This window comes from Bidens hawaiensis, unplaced genomic scaffold (assembly GCF_021521415.1).
Source record: "Bidens hawaiensis isolate Kalapana, Puna unplaced genomic scaffold, B.hawaiensis_p1.1 tig00005873_1, whole genome shotgun sequence".
Lineage (NCBI taxonomy): Eukaryota > Viridiplantae > Streptophyta > Magnoliopsida > Asterales > Asteraceae > Bidens > Bidens hawaiensis.
In genome coordinates this window covers 320996-345027 of record NW_027491386.1, presented here as the reverse complement: position 1 = coordinate 345027, position 24032 = coordinate 320996, and the positions used below count along the sequence as shown (strand labels likewise).

Below are 24032 nucleotides of genomic sequence, written 5' to 3'. Positions count from 1 at the left end.
TACAAACTCTACAAATGTCCCATGCCGATAACATAAATGTCGGGTCCTACATACTAATCTAACACTTTAAGTTATAAGAGGCGATGTTTTGGGCAAAGGGATGAATAAATGGACTTTTACATTGTACTACAAGGCTCCTAAATTAGAAAGATGAAACCCCGCCTTTTTGACAAACTCGTATAAACGATCAAGCCGATTCACGAAATTTCCGGGCGTTACATTCATGCTCCTCTTCAGTTTTCGAATATATCGAGATATCATTACTAAAGTTATAATGAATTTGTCATGGTACGGTTTACAAACTCGGTTCGGGTGATCCATGAAAACTACAGGTATATTAGTCAGTTCGAAAAGCATAACTAAGGGTTCATAGTAACCATACCGAGCTCGAAACACTAATTTAGAAACATCTTTTTCTTGGATCATAATTTAAAGACAGCCGGATCGGAGGTCGATTCTCAAGAAGTAATTCGCTCCCTGGAGTTGATTGATCAAATTGTCAAATCATGAGAGGGGATGTTAGTTTTTGATAATGATTTTTGTTTAGTTCTCTGGTAATCAACACACATCCTAAGCCTCCATCCTTTTTCTTTACCAACAACGTCGGTGCTTCCCAATAAGGATAGCTAGGTTCTATGAAATCCTTATCTAATAATTCTTGTAGTTGTGTAATTAGTTCTTACATTTCGGAGAATGCCAGACGATAAGGTGCCTTAGTAATAAAAGTTGCCCCTACGGTTAGGTCAGTTCGGAGCTCAATTTGTCGGATAGTGGGATTTCGGGTATTTCATCAGTAAGGATATTGAAGTATTCGAGCATTACGGGGATATTCCCTATATGTTTCATTGGGGTTTTTCATGGTTGTGTTTTCCAGAAATTCCATACACCCTTGGCATAAGATTTTTAATATTTTAAAAGACATGAGAGGTGATATTGAACCAAACTCCTCTCCTTGTACCATAATCGTTTCGTCATCTGGGTGAGGAATTTTTAACTATCTAGTCATTACACACGATTTCTGCTTTCTTAACTAGTACATTTCTCGGGGATAAGAATTTAATGGGGATAAGACTTCCCTCATTGCTTATATCAAACGAGACTGAAATATATTAATCAAAATTTACAAATGTACTCTTCACCACATTTAAGTTTTGTCGTGTTTTATTGGGTCCGATCACTAATCACGGCCTCTAGCTGAGTTAGACGTCAATGTTGTTCTTGGTTTAACTTGGGAAAATTCCTTTTCAAGCGTTTCGTACTTCCACACTCAAAAAGAGCATGAGAGTTTGTCATAGGTTTTGCGCGAATTGTTTGCCATTGGGTTAACTGGGAATGGTGAGGTTAGAATGGTTTGTTTAAAGCACTTATAATGGTTTCACAGCTACATGTATAGTATCCAATCTTCCCGCTTTTATGAAATGCCTTTTATTCGACATACTCTTTAGCAAAGGTTCATTGTATATGTTTAATTATGAACTAGAGTTAATTGTCGTATTATTTTGAGTTGTAGGGTACGCATGTTTCAATTGTTGTAGCTCTTGTACTCCTGTTTCGTGATTAGCTTGTTTTGTACTAGATGATTTCCCGGTACTCTCAACACCCCTTTACAGACCGAATTCAAAGTTACCATTCTGGCTTTCGTCCTAGTATTCTTAAAAGTTAAGTGGCTAACTAGATTAATTAAGGTCTCTACTTCCGGATTGCTAAACATAGTATTAGTCGAACCAGATTGTTAGAACGATTTGTGCATCCCAGTTGACCCGCCTTTTCATTTTGGATTTCATTCCTTGGATAAAATATTTCAATATAAGGGTTTTAAGTCTTGCCCAGGTCACGCGAATAATTGCCTTTTGTTCCCAAATTCGTACAATCGCTTTCTCCCACACAAGGGCGTGGCTAAGTAATGTAATAGTAACATAATTAACGATATAATTTGACGGGAGCTACTGGTACGGATAACAGACTTTATCGTCTCGATCCATTTTACTAATTCCTTTGATTATTTAGTACCACTAAAATTTACATGTTTGCACGATTTAAATCGTTTAAACAAGTGATCCTTCACTGTTACGACTATTATTCATGTTCGGTAAAAGATTTTTGTTGCCAATGGCATTTAGTGGGGGAAATTATTGTTATTGGTAGTATCACCAGTGTCCCATGGGAGAGTATTATTCATAACAATGTTCGTATTTATCAAGAAAATAACATTTGTAGGTGTGTTAGTATTGGGCGGCGAAATAATATGTTGGGACTTATATTTTAGACCGACGCATCGAATTATTATAATTATGGGTGAAAAATAATTAATATTTTTGGTCTCAACCAAGAGTGGATGGCTTGAAGACCAAGACATGCTAGACTAGTATAAATAGATGTATTTGCTAATTTGTCTAGCATGAGTGTATTGTGTATTGTGTGAGATCTAGGGTTTATCTCTTTGAGTGAGCCGCCGCCTCCAGGATAAGCTCTCCTGGAGGTGGCTGATCTTTATTGTATGTCTGAGTGCTATGTATGATAATCTTTTGATAAATGAAATCATACTGCCACTTCTTTATCTTTATGTTTCGATTGCATATATTTGTTCATCTAGTCTATTGTTCATTGTAATCGATTCAGGCTCTCTCCCAAACACCACTCATCCGTCCAAAACCCCCTCTCAAGAGCGAATACGATTCGATCCTAGCTCAGATCCGAGCTCCTCCGTTAATAACGAATATTATTCACGCTTCCGCATCGGGGCTCGGTTCACACAATTGGTATCAGAGAGGGTCGCCGAATCGTTCAAACTAACCGCTGAATCTGATTCACCTCGTTCTTGAATCCACCATTGACGTTAAACCGATGAGGTTTGTTGAAAAATTTTTAGGGTTTTGAAATTATTTGATGATTTGGGTAAAATTTATGTGGATTGATGTTTGGGTTGATGACTCGTTCGGAGATTCAACATCAATTTCATGTTTATTTGGTCATATCGGTCCAGATCTGATGTAACAGTGTTTTTAGCTCGTTTTGGGGCAAAGCTATTATTGAAGATGATTTTCAGATCTGTAACGACTGTTGATAGATTGAAGATAGATGGTTAATATCGAGATGACTGGGATATTGCTACAACGATTAACTTCAGATGAAGAAGCTTGGTTCTTGATCTGAAAATTAGGGTTTTATGTGCTTGTAACTGTTTCTGATATGAGTGTGCTGCTTGAACAGTAAAGGGAATATTGAAGAACATTGTTGCTGGTACAATCTGATATGCAGAAGTCAAGAATGAATAGGTACCAGGAGCAATCTAATCATTGTTTGTAGCAGCAGATGGAAGATGCAAAGGGAATATTCAAGCAGGTTCTGTATTGGAAAATCATTGATTGATAATGCAGAAAAGAAGTCTAGATGTCTCGAGCATGATAAGAATGGTCTCAAGTATGTAAAATGACTAAGTGTTGCTTCGAGCACAGCTTATCTCGAGCATATCTTATATCGAGCACATCAAATTTGGTTTCGAGCACATCCTGGTTTATCTCAAAATCTTTTGGTCTTGAGCACACTTTGTTCTACTCAAGCAAACCTTCTTCGAGCACACTTTGCTTTTGTGCATGCTCAGGAAAAGAAAAGAAAAACTAAGTAATTTTCGAGCATGGTCTCGAGCATACTCGATGACAGACAGAAAAAGACTAAGTATTTTCGAGCAAGGTCTCGAGCAAGCTCGAGTAAAGACAGAAGCATGCTCGACACAGAAAAACACTAAGTATTCTCTCGAGCAAGGGCCTCGAGCAAGCCCTCCAGCATGCTCGATGAGAGAAAAAGACTTATTTTCTCAAACAAGGGCCTCGAGCAAGCCCTCCAGCATGCTCGATGCGAGAAAAAGACCAAGTATTTTCTCGAGCAAGGTCCATGCTCGAGCAAAAAAAAAATTTGCTCGTGAAGGGACTTTGACTTATGTGTGCTCATGAACCGATAATCCATGAATGAATTACACTTGAGATTTTTGGTGCCGTTGACCGTTTGACCAAGCTGATCTTTACGGAAGATATATACCATGGGTATTTTGGTAAATTTTATCCAATCATCAACAAGCAAAAGGAAATCAAAGCCTTATCAATTTTTCACAACTTCATCAAAGAGCTTTACAAGAAAAAGGGTTGACCAAGCTCACGGGTTTAATCACTTATGAGTGTCAACCATATAATGTTTTGTTTATCTTTGTTTATTACAGATTCAACAATCTTGATAAGGATGGTCAAGGTTGTTTCACCCATACTTGATTTGAAGACACAATTTTCAAAGACAATTGCAATGAAATTGGGAATTTCTTTACAAATTGCTTGCTTCAAATCATGTGAAAAGACTCAAGTTAAGGAAAAGTTGATCAATAATCCAAGATTCTTTAGAGATGTTTCATTGTTTGTGAGTGTGGTACGATCGAGCATGATTTACTACTTCGAGTAAGGTTCTGAACCTTAAATGGTTGATTCCTCTAAGTGTTAAGGCTTCGAGCAAGCTACACTTCATCTAGCAAGAGTATTCTTCTATCGAGCATGGATTGCCAATCAAGCAAACAGCTTGATCATACTGGTTTTAACCAAGTGTTACGAGCACAGGATGTTCGAGCACATGGGGACGAGCATGGATGCAATAAGAGGATGTCACATGATCAAAGCAAGGACTTCGAGCACAGTTCAATTACCGAGCAAAATTTACATCCGAGCATGCTAAAGATTGCTGAATAAGAAAGGCTGAAGACATCAAGAAGAATGAGCTTGCTCAATGGACTTATTCGAGCAAAGCTTGAACAAGTTAAGAGGAACGAAGCTTACTCAAAGGGAATATGTATTCTTCGAAAGAGAATATATTCCAAGTAAAATCTGCTCGAAGACACTCATCGAGCATACCTAGCAAAGGAAAGGTTTGAAGATGACTTACAAGGAAAGAAACGGATTTGAAGAATGGAAGATTATTTGCTGATCACATAGAGTTGAAATTCGATGCATCGGTCTAAGGGGGAGATTGTTGGGACTTATATTTTAGACCGACGCATCAAATTATTATAATTATGGGTGAAAAATAATTAATATTTTTGGTCTCAACCAAGGGTGGATGGCTTGAAGACCAAGACATGCTAGACTAGTATAAATAGATGTATTTGCTAATTTGTCTAGCATGAGTGTATTGTGTATTGTGTGAGATCTAGGGTTTATCTCTTTGAGTGAGCCGTCGCCTCCAGGATGATCTCTCCTGGAGGTGGCTGATCTTTATTGTATGTCTGAGTGCTATGTATGATAATCTTTTGATAAATGAAATCATACTGCCACTTCTTTATCTTTATGTTTCGATTGCATATATTTGTTCATCTAGTCTATTTTTCATTGTAATCGATTCAGGCTCTCTCCCAAACACCACTCATCCATCCAAAACCCCCTCTCAAGAGCGAATACGATTCGATCCTAGCTCAGATCCGAGCTCCTCCGTTAATAACGAATATTATTCACACTTCCGCACCGGGGCTCGGTTCTCACATAATATTACGGTCGTAATAGTGCTTGGCCTTTGATTTGTATTCATTGATGTATTAATGTTGGCAGTTAATCTCACTGCGAGCCAGAGTTACTATCTGCAGTCGCCGAACAATCATTTCGGCCACAACTGCCTCAATCACGTGTTTGTTTTCTTCGGGGCCATTATATAATGATAAACAACTAAACTTCACATAATAGTAATTTTCCCTATAACTCATTGCGTAGGGAATCACATTAGCTAACAGTTAGGTAATTCAAATAGCAGATACGTATTACACACACCAAATCATGTATCTATAAATCCAGGAAAGTACATAGATGTAGTCTAATAAGGCCATTGTTTGCATGTATGTATCAAAAATTGTCATCCCGTGACAAGTAAATTTCACCCGGTAAGAGTCAATGTTTGTACTAATAGTTCTAATTCGTCTCCCATATCAGCATAGCACACTCCCAAATGTTTGCATGGAGTATCGAAACTATACTCAACATTGTCATACTATCCTTGTCTATCCTAGGCACATAGTATAATAATCACAAATATTTCACAACTTGTACAACAATATATAGATGTAATCCCACCATTGGGCAACTCTTTTATCCTGTCTCTCTCGTAAATAGACATTTGCTCGTTATGAGTTTAAATAGTGTGTTGTAGTCGGGAGGTATTTGCATATTTTCCTTGACCTTTGGATGTTATTATATGTAACTATAGAATATTCTTTCATTAGGTCATTCGATACCCACAAGCATGCTGTGTCTACTAAAAATGATAATTTGTTAGTTGGGAGTAAGCATGAGATCTACCAGCCAAGATACATTATTGGTCCACGAGTGTGAGGGTTCTCTTTTATGATAAACTGGTCGGAGTGACAACAATATAGGAGTGGTTAGAGGTACTCATACACAGAGGATTTGGTAATTTTATTAGTTAGGAAGGTTCATCAAGGTCGGTGGTACTGGTGAGGTATTGAGGAATTATTATTTTCATAACTGGTGTATGATATATGTAGGTGGCCACGGTTTGTTATATTATTAAAAATTTAATAGGATAGATATTATATTTATAATTTGTTAAACCACACTCTTTCATAAATATTTTCTTGGGAGTAGTGTTTATTTTTAAACAATGGAAGTGGAGAGATGGCTAGAAAACAGTTCAATTTGCTATTAGAAACTGGTATGTGAGATAAAGATTAGGTCCGAATCGAGAAGTGTCGTATTCCCTTGAGATGGGCATGCGTATATCATACCTTCCATAGTTCCCTTCTAGGCCTTGAATTTATAATCAGTCTGTGATTCAATCATACAATAAGGTTTAGTTTGGACTTGCTAGAACGTCCTTGCATTCCCATTTACAGGAAACATGTAAGGCCCCGTTACCGGTAGCCCTACTTTCTTGTTGGATTTACTCATAAACACAGTTCTAAATATCAGAGTTAATTAAAACATTTACGCGGAATATAAAACTTTCATAAAACATTACATAATTCATAACTTGTCTCAAAACATCCTTTGTCTTTCAACATTAAAGCATTAAAATTAAAACATCATAAGTCTTCAGATGCCAGACTCTTGTTCAATGCCACGTGTCTCCTCAAGCAAGCCGCCTCATCCTACTCACCTGCGTGCATACTAAAAGTCAGCTTCGCTGAGTGAGTTCTAGTTAATCATACACTATACAATATACATAAACTTATATTCTTTCATTCATTCTTTCAAACTTTCATACTTTCATACTTTCATACTTTCATTCTTTCATTCTTTCATTCTTTCTTTTGTATTAACTTACCTTCATATCTTACGTTATAAAGAGCATTACGCCCTACATTCCTCGAGTATTATTAGGGCTCGGTACCCTCCTTCCTCGAGTATTATTAGGGCTCGGTACCCTCTTTCCACGAGTATTATTAGGGCTCGGTTTCACTCTTTCCACGAGTATTAGTAGGGCTCGGTTTCCCTCTTTCCTCGAATATTAGTAGGGTTCGGTTCCCTAGTTCTCGAATATTAGTAGGGTTCGGTTCCCTCTTCGTTACCATACAACTATACATCATACCTCGAGTATTATTAGGGCTCGGTACCCTTTTCGTAACCATACAACCATGCAACCGTCATTTCCTTCTTTTATTAACTTTATCACGTTCATACACATAAGCATACATATCATACTTACCTTACACATAGCGTTACAACCTGACAGTAAATGCAATATCCGAAGATCGTTCACGTACCATCAAGCAATCATTCATACATATCATATCATTCACATAAGGCATACACTTACCTCTTAGGATAAGCGTATTAACAAACATATCAAGTATGCACACAGCCCCGAAAACATAACACATAAATGGGGCTAGAAACTCACCTGAACACGGTTACGTTCACCGTTAATCGTAATCTTTTTCTTCAGTTGTGCACGGCTGACTGTATAACAAGTATACGTATCAATTAACTATCACTTCTCATAATGTATTTCTATCTTTATATGACCCACAACGAACGGGGGTCCGGGGGCAGCGCCCCTGGCAGCGGGGTCTAGGGGCGGCAGCCCCTAGCAGGGTCCAAGGGGCAGAGCCCCTGGCTGGGGTCGAGCTGCCAGGTCAGCTTGGAAAAATTTTATTTACATTAACTGTCTTAACACATTTTTCATTAGATTTTTAATTTATTTTCTAAACGACCTTGACTTTAAGCGAAGTTAAACTTTAGGCGAACTTAGCTTTAGGCGAAGTTATCAGGCGAACTTGGCTTTAGGCGAAGTTAAACCTCAGGCGAACTTAGCTCTAGGCGAAGTTATCAGGCGAACTTGGCTTTAGGCGAAGTTACCAGTTAGGCGAACTTGGCCTCAGGCGAAGTTACCAGTTAGGCGAACTTGGCCGTAAGCGAAGTTATCATTTAGGCGAACTTGGCCTCAGGCGAAGTTATCGCTTTGAAGGCGAAGTTATCGCTTTGAATGCGAAGTTATCGCTTTGAAGGCGAAGTTGCCCAGTTGCAGGCGAAGTTGCCCAGATCAGCCACGGCTTTGATTTCTGTCCAGCATTTTGGGCGATTTTAACACCCTTGTTATGGTTCGACATCACCCACTACGTTCCCCAACCGTTTCCGGTCGTATATACGCTATAAAGCTTGGATTTTTAAACTTCAAAGATCAAGAATCATACCTTTTTGAGCTTGTTTGGATCTCGTTTAACTTGTTATCACAACTAATCTCTCTCTCTTACCCGGATCTCGCTCGTTCCTCCCCTCGAGCGGCCGGCGGGTGTGGTGTGTGGTGTGTGTGTTTTGGAGTGTGTTTAGAAAATAGATGGAATGAAAGATAGTTTGGGGTTTTAGGGGATATTTATATCCCTTAAATCCCATGGACCTAAGGCCCCTTTCTCATTTAACCCATCTCAATTAATCTAAGTCCATGATCCGCTCCTTACTCGATATTTAATAATTAATAACGCGAAATCACTAAACATAACTTTCTTTATTCAACATTATAAATTTTAGGATGTTACACAACATCAGTTCTTTATCCGATACGAGACTACCGATTTCAACATATTTCGTTTTCACAATTTGTCATAAAAATAATATTTTTCAATAGTAGGAATTAGAGTAGAGAATATTATTACTTAAGGCCAAATAAAATATTTTATTTATTATGGTCAGGTACAGTATTGATTATGATAAATATAATATTATTTTTCAACAAAATAAAATTTTAAATTAATATTGATTATAATCGAATATAATATTCCTTACACGGAGACTTAGTATTATCAACAGTACAGTACGTACACGTATTCGTACACCTTGTTCCAGATAAGCACGTATGCGTGTTATATATATATACATACTCAGCATTAACTTTTATACACATATTTTGCCATTTTTACCTACCCATACGTTCCGCGACTTCTCCCCGAATTTCCTCGTACAAGCAAGTCTGTTATTATGTTCCGGACCACAATAACTCACTTGCCCTACAAGTTCATCCCGGCATCAATCAGTATATAATATTAAATTATTATTTATTTTCCCAGAGTTCATCGAGCCTACGGTTATCTTTTAGGTACCTTAAGGGATAACCTAATCCTTTATAACCAGGCTCTGATACCAACTTTTGTCACACCCCGTTAAGCGATTTGCAGAAGCGTAAAACAGAAATGTAACAGAAATATCTGATATCAACGACATTGTTTATAAATAACAATAAAAACTACTTTAGAATATTTACATTGATCTAACTTCATTATAACTAGGTGATACAAACTAAGTCCAGCCTGTTAAGAGGCTTTACATCCTATTAGCACACTTGTATCAATTCACCCAGCATTGATCGCAAGTCAAACACGTAGCACATTGACTTTCTAATCCAATCCAGTACCTGAAAAAGATGTTAAAACGAGTCAACTACAAATAGTTAGTGAGTTTCACGAGTTTCAAGAAATCAGTTGTGCGTATAACAATCACAGTTTGTAAATACGCAAGTATGTATGTATATACGTTAACAAGTACGTTTGTTTGTATGCTTATGATGTAATTATGCTAAGCTACAGTAAAGCCTAGACTTTCTATGCTGCGTGCATCCGTTTCCCACACCCAATCAACCACTGTGACTCCCCTTCCGCCCACAACAGGCCCCGATAGCTATGTCTAACACTACATAGCATGTTTGTATAAGTATGGTCATGTGCAAACGGCGCTATGTGACACGGCAACCAGGTCAATTCCGTTTGGGTTTGTCAAACCAATAGTACTATTCACAAGCCACCGGCTCGAAGTTAATCACTGTGTTCGTGGGAACTTTTGTGTGTTAGCACTTAGATAATTCCCATCATTAAACAATTCATAGTATATAGATATGTATAAACATGTTTTTCACCCCAAAAGTTCATAAAAACAGTTTAAAGTGTGGTCATGAAACTCATGGTTTAATCAGGATTCAGTACAGCGTCGGCTCGTAGTTCGTTTGACTCGTATCACTATTCCCTTTAATGAATATTATAAAAATATTAATATTTTAATATTATTATAATCTCAATACTAAAATGGGTTGTATAACTAATCTGGGTATGACTGGAACGCCCAAAAAGTGTCAATAGGCTTCGGTTGTGATGTTGTTCAATGTCTAATGCCTAAAACCGAACTTGGCTCAGTTTCCCCGTTTTCCAAGCTAGGCCAAGTTGTTCGTTTATGCGTTCAGAAAACAGTTATGGGGAAGTAAGCTTGGGTAAATGTGTTTGTCAATAAAAATGATTAAGTTATAAAGAAATATCATAATTTGGGGGTCTGGATTTGCTACGGGGCTCGTTTCCGTCTATTCAGTTTGATTTGGAGTAAAACATGCACAATCTATCCAGATTGTCCGGATTTCTCATAAAAAGTTCATTTTTACTTAATTAATCCAAAATTATGATTTTTTGTCACTTTTGATGTTCTGATATTCTGACAGGTTCGTTAATCACGAACTCGTCGGTTTATGTCAAAATCGAATTTATTAAATCTTCAATTTAGCACAATTAATTATGCTAAAATCATTAAATTATGAAAAATTAGCCACTTATCAATTAAAATATGTAGATTCATATAAAAATATTTCTGGAATTATTAATTTTTAAAAATTTATTTTATCCGTTATATTAAGCCCGGACATCATCCATTTATACCAAACAATTTCTGAAAAATCCGCCAAAATTTATGAGTAACCATAGTATATCCCAGAATAACCTGGAAAAATTCCAAACTCTAACACCTTTGCCAAATATTTTTTTCGAGCCAAAAACGACTACGAAATCTCAATTAAACGCAAATGTACAAACATATTTAGGCTTTTCCAAAAGACCCTAAATTTCATCTGTGATCATAATATACCAAATCTGAGTTCCCCACAAAATTTCATAATTTTTTAAGCATTTTAACTATTTTTCACAATTAAACACCCCAAATCGGTAATAAATTCGCCAAATATTCTCGGATAGTTGAAATATTACCAAATTTGGAAAGGGACTCAATAATATGGTCCCTAGTATCCCTGTAAATTTTCATAAGCTAACAATAACCACATCACAATCGAATCCAAAACAGCCCCTAAACAAGTGTTTCGGCATTACCTTTGCGGTTTTCGCTCATTTCAACCCTTTTCTGCAATTTTCCATGTTCTTGTTCTTCTAATTAATATAACTACAGGTCGTATGTCACAAAACCAAGCATGTATCATCAAAAGATCAGCCTTGAAACTTAGGGTTTTGGTTAGGGCTTTAAACCGAACTTTTGAACCGTAAAAACGCGATTTAGACCCTGTAATCCGTGTTTATGGCCAAAAAACTTACCACTTCAGATTCTTAACCATGTGTAGCATCAAAACATGTTTTTGGATCATTTTTAGGGTTTTTACATGGTTAGAAGTAATTTTTGGCAACCAAACTATGTTTCTATGTGTATAAACTTGTTTAAACATGCTAGAATTTGATCAAAAATTTTTACATACCTTAGGTTTTATGGAGTTTGGAAGAAGCCAGAAGTAGAAAACAGGTTGTATGTGAAATAATGGCTAAAATATATCATGATCCTATTTTATAAAAAGAAAGACTAAAAGGTGGGGGTAAGTCCCCTTTGGCGGCCGAACCAAAGGGGCTCCATTTTTTAGCTCCATTTTAATTCATTTTACCTTTTTTTGCGTGTCGTACACGAAATACCAAGTCCAAATTTATTTCTGGTTTGGTTTTTGGGGAGAAAAATATATCGGGTGCGTCAAACAGTGCGAAAACGAGTGTTTTTGGGCTATTTTTGTGTAAAATTATAAAAACATACTATACCTTTGTAAAAATCAAAAATATTTTCACGGATCGCTTAAAACATTTCAAATAAGTGTTTGGTAAGTCTTTCTCGGCTTAACAGATGATACAATGCTTGGTTTGTAACTATCTTTCGCGTTTAAATCGATAGCGGGTAGTTAAACGAGCATGTTTTCGTTTAACTGATTTGCTATTGATCTAAGACCATAATATTAATATATTAGCTTATATTAAACGTATATCACTTATAGATGGCTCCCTGGGATATCTAGATCATAACCAGACCCGTTCGATTATCCGTTCGTTCTTTACGCAATAATCGGTTAAAAGATTATTTGATTTCTGAATACTGAGGCGTATCCGGTTTTGTCACGAATGTCACAACACAATCTGCATGTCAATCATATTGCGATATACTGTAGAGTAATCTTTTAGTTTCCTTATTTATTTATTTATTTTATAGTTTTATTTAAATTAAAGTTTTCGAGTTAATAGCATTAGTGTGTCATAAGCGTGACATACTTAATCAAATAACAATAATAATAATAATAATAATAATAATAATAATATTTAAAATAGTAATTATACTAATACTATTGATTACAATGAAAACAATAATAGAAATATCATAAGTTGTAAATAATCAAAATACTATTAATAATAATTTTAACCAATAACAGCAACATACACTTAACTAAGTATTACTACTAACAAATATTATAAATAAATTCTAATGAAAACAACAACAGAAATCTAAATATTTATAAATATGAACTAATTTAATTAATATTCATATAATGCATTCCTTGATATTTATGTTATTCCGAAACTTTTTACCACTATTGATTATTTAACTTGTTTTAACCATCAAAAGGTTAGCAATTGCAGCTAATTCCACTACTAAAGAAGTGAAAGTTGAAAAAAATAGTAAATTATAAGTTTTTTCTAAGATAAATATATCAACAAATGTTTGTTATAAGAAAATATAACGGTCTATTATGGCACTTTAAAAAAATAACCCATTTCAACCATCTATATTGGCTATAACATGTTTTGACCTTGAGATAAATCGATACCTTTTTAAGACGGTCGTGTGTTGCAACGGGGATACAATGGGAATTTGGTTTGTGGCACGTCGATCTGAGTTTTATTTAAAATGGCAAGAGATTAGATGACTAAGAAGTCCTAGTATTGAGTCCACCTAATGGCGGGTAAACTTGGGTTTGAATAAAATTTATATAAGATCATAGATATTTAGGGTCACAACGAGGGTCGTTAGGGGCTTGGTTCGTTGTGGTATGTTATTATTGTATATAAAATTGGTAATAAGTAAAAATAATATATTGTGTTATATATTAATTATCAAGCTGAGGTCGCGAGTTAAACGTAGAGTTGTGCAAAAAAACCAGAAAAATACGAAAATCGAACTTGAAATAACCGAACCAAATGGTAAATTCGGTTATCTAATATTTCTAATCGTATCCATATTGTTAATTCAGTTCTGTTCGGTGGCTGGTTCCACAAATCTTTATGCCCGGTTTAATTATATAACCAAATTATAACCGGTTTAAGCGGAAAATGAATCGAATAAATCTAATCAAATGAAACAAAAAGTGACGAATAAACCGATATTTTGTTTATAGAAGTTCTTAATTTGCTAACACTTTGTTCCTCATAAAGACATAGTAATTTAGTCTCGGGCATGTGGTGATGACAAAAAAAAAATGAAAACTTAAAAAAAAAATGAACTTACATATACATTCAAAGTGAAAGCAATTAATATTTATATTACATTTGTTTCTCCATCCATGACCTCATTACCGCAATCTACCAACCTTTACCCGCCTACGCTCTTTAGGCTAAAGCCCCGCATTATAATCATAGCAAATGAATGCATTCAGTTATCAAGTTAGCAATTTACCACCGCAATCCAAATTAAGTCGCTAAAAAATATAAAAAAAAAACATTACAATTAATTGCTGAAATTACGAATCATGAAATCATGTATACAATTGATACAATTTGGTAATTTGGAACGTAAATTTGATGCGAAATTGAATACCTGGATAATAGCGGTTGTAGAAGAAAGTGATTAGAGGTCAAATGAATGACAATTGGGAGGTGAAACAGGGGTTGCGACCTGAAAGGAATAGGGATTGAAATGGAAGGTAGGCTTATAAAGTGACACTGGTGGTTCGCATTCATCTTGACTCGTCTAAAGAATGGAATTGATTGCTTGGATTGTCTTATTACATTGCGTAACTAAAGTGAAATTGATGTCGCTGGAGTAAGATCGGTAACATGCATTAGGTCTTTGCTGGAGCATTAATGTACATTTAATTTTACGGTGTCTTAATGAGAGAGAATGGGGAAGTTGAAAAGGTGCCTATATGCATTAGAATGACATATATATATATATATATATATATATATATATATATATAGGTGGGTTCTAGTGAAAACTCCTCTTAAAGAGAAAACTTAAAAACTCCTAAAAACTTCTAAAAAACTATTTGAAAAAACTTGTCGGTAACCTCGTCAGTGTAGTGCGCATGTGTAATAGTATGCATTGCATATATGCAAAAGTGTTTGTATTTGCATAGAATACAACACTATTGCACATATTTGATATACACTATTGTATATATGCAATATAAGACTAATACACACATCGAATATACATTAGTGCGTATGTGTAATACAACATTAACGCACATGTGCACCACATCGACTTTTATTTTATTATTATTATTTTTCATATAATACAACACTACTACACATATACAATACACAAATATTGAATATATGCAATAAAACACTATTAAACTCTAAAATATATAGTAATACACAGATGTAATACAACGGTATCGCACAGTAATATGTATTTGCATTACAGCGGATTTTTTTTGTTTTTTTTTTGTTTTTTTTTTATTTTTTAGAGTGAAATATAAGAAAATATAAGAATAATGGCTAAAACAGAATTTTAAAAATATTTTTTTATTTTTAATTAAAAATAATTCTTTAAGAGTTTTTAAGTTTTATCTCTAAAGGTGAGTTTTCTCTTGATCCTCTCCCTATATATATATATATATATATACGGTAAGGATTCTAAGAGAACCTTTGGCAAATTAAGAACTTTGAGAACCATTTTGAACCACTAAAAAAATCTCTATAAAAATATTTAAAAAATTATAAAACAAAAATTTTTAAAAGTAAAAAAACTATAATTCTTATATTTCATTCTGATTTTAATAAAAAAACCGAAAAAAAGTTTTTTTTTAATTTGTGTTATACCTTTACGCATATGTATACTTTCATTTAATCTCTAGTTTACGTAATGTACACATATATACATTATCATTTACCTTAAATTATACATATGTGTATAAAAAAACATACGTGTACATATATGTACATCTATGTACATATTATACATATATGTATAAAAATAAAAAAATAATAAAAAAACCAAAAAAAAGCTTGTTTTTAATTCGTGTCATACCTATACACATATGTATACTTTTATTTAATCTCTAGTTTCGTAATGTACACATACGTACATTATAATTTACCTTAAATTATACATATGTGTATAAAAAAACATATGTGTACATATATATACATAAATTTAGCTAAAACGAGAATTTTATTTTTTCGCTTTTTTTAGAAACCGGGATGATAAATAAGAGTTTTGGTTTTTTTTACTTTTTTTATTTTTGTGTGTTTTTTTGTTTTATGATTTTTTTTATTTTTAGGTTTTTTGTGGTCCAAAATGGTTCTCATAGTTCTCAATTCCTAAAAAATTCTCACATGATCCTGATCATATATATATATATATATATATATATATATATATATATATAATAAATGTTAAAATAAAAACCCACATGAGTAGTGAAAACCCTATAAACTCATTTTTAACCACATATTTTTAATTAAAATTTGAAACCTGTGGTATACAATTAAAGTTATAAAATTTGTAAAATTAAATTTACACTTTCTCTTTCCTACAAACATATATAAAAGTTAGTAAAAAAATATAAACAAATAGCAAAACAATTTTTTTTTTAATTTTTCGATATTTTGTATTAAATGTAATAACATATATTATATATGTAAAAAACGATGTTACATAGCATTTTTACGAGTTTTCATAACTCAAATGAGTTTTCATTCTATACTTTTCTATATATATATATATATATATATATATATATATATATATATATATATATATATATATATATAGGAGGAATAATTTGATAAACTTGTTGAGTTTTAAGAATTTAGAAACCTCATTTTTAACCACACCTTTAATTAAATAAGTTACATTATGTGGTTGAGATTAAATCAGATTTAAAAATTAAGTATGAGAGAATAAAGATGTACAGTGATTACACTAATTTAAGCGTCCATTACACTTATGCAAAAAGTAGTTTCAATGTGTAAAAAATCTTATAATTTTTTTACATACATATAACCAACGTATATTTATATATATGTAAAAAAATTTAAAAACTCATCGAATGGTGAAATTTGGACCATGTATTGTTAGAACTCATATTCTTTTTAATTGGTACAAACATTTCCACTTAAGTTTAATTTGTGTATCAATTGTCGTACCTACTCATTTAGGTGAAGTGATTATATATTTTATTTCAATATTATTTATAGAGTATATTTCTTTTGTCATATAAATTATAATTTCACTTCAATATCAATTAGAGTATATATTTTTTGTTATTTTTCTTCTGTATATCGACTACATGTAAATACAAAAACACACCCGAGTGCTGCAACGCGCGAGTATAAATCATGTTGTATATTAATTAGGAAACCGACAGGGCCGGCAAGGGAGGTTTAGGTGGGAAACCACCCAGGGCCAGTCTTTTAGAGGGGTCGACATTTTTTTTAAAATTTATATATTTTTTAAATAATACATTTAGTTTATGCATATGTTTATCTTACATCAAGTTTCTGTTGGAGCTGCAAGAAAAAACGTCTCAAGTTATACAAAGGTCTAGTACAAGACATGGTTGCAACACCCTGTTGTGTAAGTAAATCTAATATTTTACTCTCTTAAAAAGTAGTTTCAAGTGTTATTCAAAGTTCACATTTAGAGTCTCCCTCTAATGAAAGAATTTGTGCCACATGGAAAAAAGTTGGCTCCATTGTGATTTCGGGGTCAATTTTCTACTCATCGGAAGGCCAAAAATTTTTAGTAAATATTGGAGATGGCTCTAGTCGCCCGATGGAGAAAGTTCAATCATTGGAAGATATATATCCTTATCTTTTTTTTTTCTTTATCTTTTGATAAAAACATACTATCTATAATTTACAAAAACTTTTCGATTTAAAAGATTATACTAAAACCTTGGTTCCACCTGTTTTGATATATGGTACTCTGGCGGTCGAAGGAAAACACAAACCCTAAAAACAGGCATAAATTACGAGTGAGATGATATCACCCAGACCTTTAGTGTATCTTTACATTTTAGTATTGTCTACTATATATATATATGCGTCATGTATACGTGATCGATGATATATTGATATCACACTTATACTTGTATTTCTCAAGTGGGTCATCATTACTTGTTAAAACTGAAAAGTATGCAATTGCCTTATTTGAGTTTGATTATCGCAAAATGCAGAAAATATATAACAAGAAGTCTTTACATGTTCCAACAAAAGTTCCATAAACTCATAGAGAGAGGGGAGAGAGTGCAACAGTAACGAAAAAGCCAAAAAGAAAATTATTATAGAAGGATTAGCATATAGAGCTTGTCCGGTCTTGGTGCATCATTATAGCTTTTAGAACTGCGAGATAACGATATATATATATATATATATATATATATAAATGAAATAAAAATTCATGATGTACATTAAATTGTTTCACTTGACTATTTTTTCTTTTTTTTAACAACCAACACTCCTAATCCAGTAAGGGTACCGGCAAAATTTCTCATTTCGGGACTCAAACCCGTGATCTCCTTGTGGAAAAAACGATTAGGGAAAACCTCCATGACGACCCCAAACAAAGTGGTGAAAGTAAAGGCAAAAATAATAAAGTTCTCATCATTAATTTCATATAATTACTGAATGAAAATTGGAAAAACTTTCAAACGTAGGTATAAATTAGAAACATCAGAATGTGTCTAATGTTTCACATTTAAAGGTGCCACATATTTAGGTACTTGTTTCTTTTACAATTCACAAATGTAAAATTTGTAAAAATTGCTTCGTAATATAAATTCAAATGTGAAGGCTTAGATGTGGTTCTAATCATTTTTAAATGCATACATGTATGTCTAAAAAGTATGTGTATTTCATTGAAATCACGCTTTTTATGTAGTAAAGCTACGGTGTGCATTGTTGTGATTGTTGATCGTGAAATTCATAAGATAATAAGAAGAGATGGAATGTACCATATCGTATGAGGATGAGGGCACCTGGTAATAAAATGCACCGTGCAGGAGAGATTGGAGTGTGACGCCCCATTCATCAGTCACCACGGTCCGTCCAGATGAATCTATGAGCATAGCATCACCTCCAAAGGCCTCCTTAATATTAAATGGTCCATCATCAACCTCATATGGGACATCGTTCACAAACACTATTGATTTTCGTGTTCCAGCTTCTTTCACTCCTGCATTTATGTAGGCACATGATTCTCTAAAATTGAATATATGAATGCACACAAAAGTTTACAAAAAGATAATGAATCGACCATGAAAAGGCGTGCACCTTCGTGATCATTGAGTGTTGATGGAACATTAGTTGTTGTAGGAGAAGGGACATCTACAGTAGGAGATGCTAGTGCCGCAAGGGGCGGTGGCGGTGGTGGTGCATTCTGACTAAGCATATTTATAATATATTCTCCTTCATCATCCTTGCCTCTTGAAATCTTAGATTGCACTCCAAATTTATGATTCATCATCAAATCGGTTGGCAGCATCCCATAACTACTCGCAACCGTATGATCATCGAATTTATGATGATTTTCTTGATTAATCATAGTACCAAGCTCAGGAAAGCCAAAATCTTGTGTGAGAGTTGCGGTATTGGGTGCTAGAGGCTTTTGTGGCACACCAGGGAAAAAGAAAGGTTCTTGAAAGTAGTCCCCGTTGTGCTGGTGGAGGGAATTCCCTCCACCTTCACCTAAACAGGTTTGCTGTTTTTGGTTAACCGAACCTGTAGGGGAGTTTAAAAAGAACTCCAATGACTTGGACGACGACTTTCCAGAGGAGGATGATGAGGAGGTGGTTGCTGTTGTCACAGTAGCCTCATAGAGCAGCGGAATTTGGTTGTTTTGTGATTTTTGTAGGAGGCGGTTCTTGTGTTTGCTTCTAGATTTCCGGTTCTGGAACCAGTAGAAGACATTGGCATCACCGACTGGTCCATGCTCTTGCAGTCGGGCTCGGATCTTTCTGATTTCAACCCTTGGAGGATTCACTAATCCTGAGTTGAAAACTGATTCAAGTATCCGGATCTGCTCGGGTTTAGGATTCCATCTAGGCTTTGGTTCAGGATTTCTTTCTTCACATCCTAACAATGTTTTAATGCATAATTAGTTTTCCTGATTCTTGATTATAGGTTAAAAACTTTTAGTCTTGTAACGGATGCAACATCACTAACTTTTTTTCCGGATTTGTGCATGACAAATTGGAGACAATAACTTACATATTTCATCAGCATTTTTAGATTATTAGGCATTGATTTTTAAATTTCCCGAAAAGCAAACACTCAGTTTTACACCAAAACTCACTCAGAATACAAAAATTAAAACATTGATAGAATGAACATCAGACATTTGTCAAGTAGATTGAGTGTTCAATAATTTACCAGAGTTGTAAGTTGATGATATGTGGGACTGCAATTGTTGTTCTTGAGGAGCGGTGTATGCGGGTTTGGATTTGAACATATTTGGCCAGTGCCTATTTGATGAAGCCATCTTAAATTGCAAGATATGTATGTGTGTGATGATTGATGAAATGAACTTCTTTTCAGTTCTCACACAGTTAAAGTCAGAGACAAAGATATTAGCTTCTTATATATAGCCATTTGGTGTTATGGTGTTTTTTTTTTGGTTTAGTGAAGAACAATGAAAAAGTCTAGACAAATATAACATTCCTTTATGAAGCCATATATATAGTCCATAGACTTGTCACCTACTCCAGCATTTAAGTTCAGTTACATAGAAATTAGTTTATTATTTATTTATTAAAAATACAGTAAAAATATCTCAGCATTTGATCAAATTAATTTAATGACTATCATTCACACAAAAGGTTACAATTTTGGATATTTTTTAATGGATAAAGAGAAGATAAAAATTGTAACCGTTCGTGTGAACGCTACTTTATTGACTACGAACAACTTTTATATTTTACTATTTTTATAAAAAAGTAATCATAGAGTGATAACTTATATATATTTGATATATATTTGATGAGTAACAATATTGCAATAAATAAATATATATATATATATATATGTATGTGTGTTGATAGTTGAAAAGAAAACTTTTTTAAAAAAGAAAACTTAAAAGTTGTTAAAGAATTATTTTTAATTTAAAAAAAAAAATAAATATTTTTTTGTTCTTTTTCTTTCATTCATGTCGTTCATAAAAAAACTTCGTCTGTGTAGTGCGTAAGTGTAATCATGTGTATTGCATAAATATAAAAGTGTTGTATTACATAGAATACAACACTATTGCACATATTTGATACACACTATTTATACAATATTGTGTATCAAATATGTGTAATAATTTGTATTCTATGCAATCAACACTCTTGCATATATGTGCAATACACACTATTGCACATGTGCATTACACAGACGAGGTTTTTTTTTTTTTTGAATAACATCAATATAGAAGAATAAGGGGGAGAAAGAGAAACTATGATTTATTTAAAAAAAATAAAATTAATTATTTATGAGTTTTAAGTTTTCTCTGTAAGAGTAGTTCTTATTTGATCTCACCCTTATATATATATATATATATATATATATATATATATATATATATATATAATAGGCGGGTGCCAGCGCGATGCGGCGGATGTCCAAACGCAAACCCTGTGAATCACATAACAATTAAAAGTATTCATGGTTTGGTTTAAAGCCTTTAAACCTTTTAAAACAGTCATCAGTTTGGTTTCACGGTCGTTTTTTTTTTTTTTTTTACTTTCACTTGGCGGGTGTCCAAACGCAAACCCTGTGAATCACATAACAATTAAAAGTATTCATGGTTTGGTTTAAAGCCTTTAAACCTTTTAAACCAGTCATTAGTTTGGTTTCACAGTCGTTTTTTTTTTTACTTTCACTCGGTTGTTGGTTTCAAAACTTTAAAACCGTAGCTAAAGGTTTGGTTCACGGATTATGCTGAAAACCGGCCATATGAAATCAGACCAATCTTAAATTTGTATGCATTTGACAAGTTTTATTATATTTATTAGATATAGATAAGATACAAATAAACAAAGTCTTTTTTAATACAAGTAAACAAGACTATTGCAACTTTAAATTAACCTAATTCTAGTATTATTTTTTATAATCTTCGTTCTTGTTATAATTTTGCATCCTAGGTGTTCCATTAATCTTTACCATTTATGTAGCTAAAATTATCATTTTTCCGATTTTGTTATATATAAGAGAGTTGGTAACGATTCGGTTTCAATTTTCAATGATTCAATTTTGGTTTAAATGACGAAAAATCGATACTAATAGTCGGGCTCACAAGTTTAACTTACAAAACATAAAAAAACCGACACGAGCACCCCTACGTAACTTAATATTTTTTTAAAATTGAAAGAATTATAACAATATCATACTCAAATTAAAAAAAATAAAATGTTCGATTTTATTGTGCACTTTTTTTACAAAAATATTAGCATACGAAAAAATTATAGTCGTTTAAAAATCATGGTGGAAAGTTAGTTTAAGATTAAAATTAAAACATAATATGGCTAAAGATGAGGGGGCAAACTTGTAAGTTAGGTGAATTGTGTTTAAAATTCAAGTTTACCCCTTCTTACACATATACTTTATGTATTTGTATTTATAAAACTCTTAAAATCAAGTGTCTTAATTTACCATTGTCTCATGTATTATATATACTATAGATATAGATAGTTAGGATATAGTTGAACAAAGTCTTTTTTAATACAAGTAAACATAACTATTAAAACTTTAAATTAACCTAATTCTAGTATAATTTTTTATAATCTTCATTTTTATAATCTCCATTAATTTTTACCATTTATGTAGCTAAAATTATCATTTTTCCTATTTTGTTATATATAAGAGTAACGATTCGGTTTCAATTTTCAATTATTCAATTTTGGTTTGGACGACGAAAAATCGATACTAATGGTTGGGCTCACATGTTTAACTTACAAACCATAAAAAACCGACATCGAGCACACCTACTTAACTTATTAATTATTTAAAATTGAAAGAATTATAACAATATCATACTCAATTAAAAATAATATAATGCTCGATTTTATGGTGCAATTTTTTTACAAAAATATTAGCCTACGAAAAAATTATGGTCGTTTAAAAATCGTGGTGGGAAGTTAGTTTAAAATTAAAATTTAAAACATAATATGGTCAAAGATGAGGGGGCAAACTTGTAAGTTAGGTGAATTGTGTTTAAAAAACAAGTTTACTCCTTCTTACACATACTTTATGCATTAGGATTTATAAATTCTTAAAATTAAGTGTCATAATTTACCTTAGTCTCATGTATTATATGTATATATAGTTAGGATATAATTGAACAAAGTTTTTTTTAATACAAGTAAACATGACTACTAAAAATTTAAATTAACCTGATTCCAGTATGATTTTTTATAATCTTCGTTTTTGTTCTAATTTCGCATCCTAGGTGTTCCATTAATCTTTACCATTTATGTAACTAAAATTATCATTTTTCCTATTTTGTTATATATAAGAGAGTTGATAACGATTCGGTTTTAATTTTCAATAATTCAATTTTGGTTTGGAGAAAGAAAATTCGATACTAATGGTTGGGCTCACAAGTTTAACTTACAAACCATAAAAAACCGACATCGAGCACCCCTACGTAACTTATTAATTTTTTAAAATTGAAAAAATTATAACAATATCATACTCAAATTAAAACGAATAAAATACTCGATTTTATGGTGCACTTTTTTTACAAAAATATTAGCGTACGAAAAAATTATGGTCGTTTAAAAATCGTGGTGTGAAGTTAGTTTAAGATTAAAATTAAAAACATAGTATGGTTAAAGATGAGAGGGGAAAACTTGTAAGTTAGGTGAATTGTGTTTAAAAGACAAGTTTACCCCTTCTGACACATGTACTTTATGCATTAACATTTGTAAAACTCTTAAAATCAAGTTTCTTAATTTACCCTTGTCTCATGTATTATATATAGTATAGATATAGATTGTTAGGATATAAATGAACAAAGTCTTTATTAATACAAGTAAACATGACTATTAAAACTTTAAATTAACCTAATTCCAGTATGATTTTTTATAATCTTTGTTTTTGTTGTAATTTCGCATCCTAGGTGTTCCATAAATCTTTACCATTTATGTAGCTAAAATTATCATTTTTCCTATTTTGTTGTATATAAGAGAATTGGTAACGATTCGGTTTCAATTTTCAATGATTCAATTTTGGTTTGGAGGAAGAAAATTCGATAGTAATTGTTGGGCTCACAAGTTTAACT

The 24032-nt window shown here is 33.0% G+C and overlaps 1 protein-coding gene across 1 annotated transcript; it reads right to left on the bottom strand.

Annotated features, from left to right (window-relative positions):
* Positions 1–16229: 16229 nt before the first annotated feature.
* LOC143630979 (WUSCHEL-related homeobox 9-like) lies at positions 16230–20440 on the bottom strand. Its single transcript, XM_077099853.1, has 5 exons — positions 20147–20440; positions 19049–19849; positions 18730–18950; positions 16294–16305; positions 16230–16247 (listed from the first exon to the last, which is right to left on the bottom strand). The coding sequence occupies exons 1-5, from the start codon at positions 20253–20255 to the stop codon at positions 16230–16232; spliced, it is 1161 nt and encodes a 386-aa protein (XP_076955968.1). The 5' UTR covers positions 20256–20440.
* Between the last annotated feature and the right edge of the window lie 3592 nt (positions 20441–24032).

What these genes read in the sequence shown, in the direction of transcription:
- LOC143630979 (XM_077099853.1), bottom strand. Translation starts at nt 20,255, where the DNA reads ATGGCTTCATCAAATAGGCACTGGCCAAATATGTTCAAATCCAAACCC. An exon ending in ATCATCAACTTACAACTCTG is followed by an intron (nt 19,850 to 20,146) that starts GTAAATTATTGA and finishes AAACATTGTTAG; the next exon opens with GATGTGAAGAAAGAAATCCT. An exon ending in AACACTCAATGATCACGAAG is followed by an intron (nt 18,951 to 19,048) that starts GTGCACGCCTTT and finishes ACATAAATGCAG; the next exon opens with GAGTGAAAGAAGCTGGAACA.